We start from the raw sequence: 2,743 nt of genomic DNA on the forward strand, positions 1-2,743 counted from the left end.
AATAAAGGTTTATCCTGTTCGGTTTAATCCCACTGCTATAGTCTGTATTAATGAACAGTTCTCTATGATTTTATGTGCATTTTTTTGAATAATTGAGACAGGAAAAGCTGGAGGATTAAGATCTTTTTTCTAAAGGTGTGACGGTTTTTAGTAATAATTTTCAACAAAAATTTGTAGAAAATTTGCCCAGGTAGTTGTTAATATGCAATTTTATGTAACGTAAAAAAATAAATAAATAAGAACAATAATATATACTTTCTAAACAGTGATTTAAAAAATATATTTTATTAAATGTTTGTGCCAGAGCGACTGTAATTTTCACAACATACTCATTTTTTTTATTTTTTATTTTTATTACACAAAAAAGACTAACATGAAATTCATGTTTATGCTCAATTGTAACAACACAAAAAAGTGTTGAAGTTTTATTCTTTTGTTTTAGTCAAAAAAGTAACTTGAAAACAAAAATGTTTTCTTTGTTTCTGGGTGAATAAATGGCTTTACTTTAGCTTAAATGTGTCTGTGTTGGTCACTAAACTTTAATTCTCATTTCTTTCTGTTTTAATTACACTTGCATTTAAACTTAAATTATTTTTTTTCCAAAACGATTGATGTCTGAAGATGAATTTGTCCTTCAATTCAGACATTATGAGAAACCAGTTGTTCCTTTTATAAAGATGACTTGGACTTAACCAAGTCTTTTTAGAACTTCCAGTGACATCACCACTGACTGGATATATATATATATATATATATATATATATATATATATATAAAGACTAATTGACTATTAAATTAGTTATTGACTATTTTAATAGTCAGTATAGCCGTGGCTAATCCACCAATCGTTGCGGCCCTTACAGACGAGACATCCTAACTACGACTAGCTAACTGGGAATGAATGAAAAAAAATTGAGAAAATTCCTTCATTTGGGAAAAAAATTTGGTTAGATGCATTCTTTGTAAAGAAATGAAACACTTGGATACTGGAATCAGTGTGTTTATAAATATTTTTACTTTTCATCTGTGGAGTTCTGAGACAAACCTGGACTCTGTCCGTCATCTTGTACTTCTGCAGCATTTCGTTCTGCATCCTGACAAAGTCCTCACTGAGCTCCACACCAACCAGCCTGGAGGCTGAGCTGTACACGTAACCCTGCGTACAAACACACAACAACAACACACTGAACCGGGTGGGCAACATATCAGAACCTCAACAGAACTCTGAACGAGTGAGAGGGAATCTCTGACCCCGTATAGCACCGCCCCCAACCTGGAGCCGACGTCCACCAGCGTCTGGCCACTCAGGTCTGGAAGAACGTTCTGGAACAGGAACTTTAGCTCTGTCGCTGAGAACGAGTGAGAGATGAAGGCTGCAGGAACAAAAGAGGATGACGGTGACCACGTCTGACAACAAACAAACATCTCTGAAATCATCGGAGGCCCACCTAGAGGAGCGGTCTGGGTGGATCCGCATCGGAGGCAGTAGTTTCTGCTCATGGCCCCCTCCTCACACAGAGAGTCCACCTGCTCGTCAGAGTACAGGAAGCTGTCCACGTGCACGGTGGGGCATGCACGCTGCTGCATCTGAGACATCACACCTTACTTTATAAACTACATCCAGATCTGCGTAGTAATCTGATTACATTACTCAGTACCTTGAGATGGGCGGCGGTCTCTGAGGGCAGCATGGCGTCCAGAGGCAGCTGTGCCCTCAGGTCGTCTGCGATGCTCAGCAGGATCACCTTGTTGTTGTCGTCCACCAGGTGATCCAGGTCATCTGAGGACAAACAGGAGAACATCAGCAGATCTTCATGGTTGCCTCACAAATCGCAACATCGCTTTTATGAGGATCACCCAAAAAAAAAAAAAAAGACGAAACTGTAACAGATTTGATGTGGTTTAAACCATTCTTTTCCTTTTTTATTCTGAAGAAAAAGAAATGAAACTGATTTTTCTCTTTTTCACTTAGGATTGGAAAAACATTTCTCTTTTCTTGGCCCTGAAATAATGAAACTGTTATTTTACTTCCTCCTTTAAAGCCGATTTGAAAACAATAGAAACAGGAATCAGGTTTCTTCAAAAGTCACAGGTGTCCTCCTGGGTGTAAATCTTCACAACAGACAGTTCAAACACTTAAAGACGATCAGGTGATAATGTTGGTCGAGTCTTTTCGTTGGAAAGGCCCCCAAATTATAGTCATTTAAAGACATTAAAGTGTCTGAAATTAACGACTTTTTCCTCGTCAGCTCAAACCGAGCTTCACAACTGTCCATCCATGAGTCCAGCGTGGGAAAATAGCAGTTATTGACTGAGAATGAAAGCTCACAGAAGAAGAAATGCATTTGTTTTAAAGATCCAGGAACAGGACTCTATGTGGCCTTTTTGTGTTTCTTCTTCAGGATGAAATGTCTTGTTTTTCTCAGATGCGACTGAGCAAGTGTGACATCATCCATAAAAATGGGTTAAATCCAGCTCCAACCAAATAAAGTAAGTGGAGTCGACTTTTTTTTAGGCTGCCATGTTGGAGCCAGACGTCATCAGTAAGCCGTGATTGGTCAACAGAACCCTCCCACTAAAAACGAAGGGCCAGCAGGCACCACCTACTTTTATTGAGGAATCTGATTGGCCAGTTTAATAACTTAAAATACAGAAAAAAAGTATCCTGAAAAAAATAAGGATAATCAAGGATGTGTTTAAAAAGGTAGCAGAGTTAAGAATGTCTTTTTCTTACAAGTAGAAT

General features: G+C 38.2%; 1 protein-coding gene across 1 annotated transcript in view; it reads right to left on the reverse strand.

Annotated features, from left to right (window-relative positions):
- The window catches only part of zgc:109986 (uncharacterized protein LOC553566 homolog), a 6,339-nt gene that overhangs the window by 2,388 nt on the left and 1,208 nt on the right, over window positions 1-2,743 (reverse strand). The window contains exons 2-5 of the mRNA XM_036209878.1: window positions 1,659-1,780; window positions 1,449-1,587; window positions 1,252-1,373; window positions 1,046-1,156 (exon numbers count right to left, since the gene is read on the reverse strand). Coding sequence (XP_036065771.1) covers window positions 1,046-1,156; window positions 1,252-1,373; window positions 1,449-1,587; window positions 1,659-1,780 — 494 coding nt within the window. The remainder of the gene's footprint in view (window positions 1-1,045; window positions 1,157-1,251; window positions 1,374-1,448; window positions 1,588-1,658; window positions 1,781-2,743) is intronic.

The sequence above is a fragment of the Oryzias melastigma genome, linkage group LG22 (assembly GCF_002922805.2).
Source record: "Oryzias melastigma strain HK-1 linkage group LG22, ASM292280v2, whole genome shotgun sequence".
NCBI classification, from domain to species: domain Eukaryota; kingdom Metazoa; phylum Chordata; class Actinopteri; order Beloniformes; family Adrianichthyidae; genus Oryzias; species Oryzias melastigma.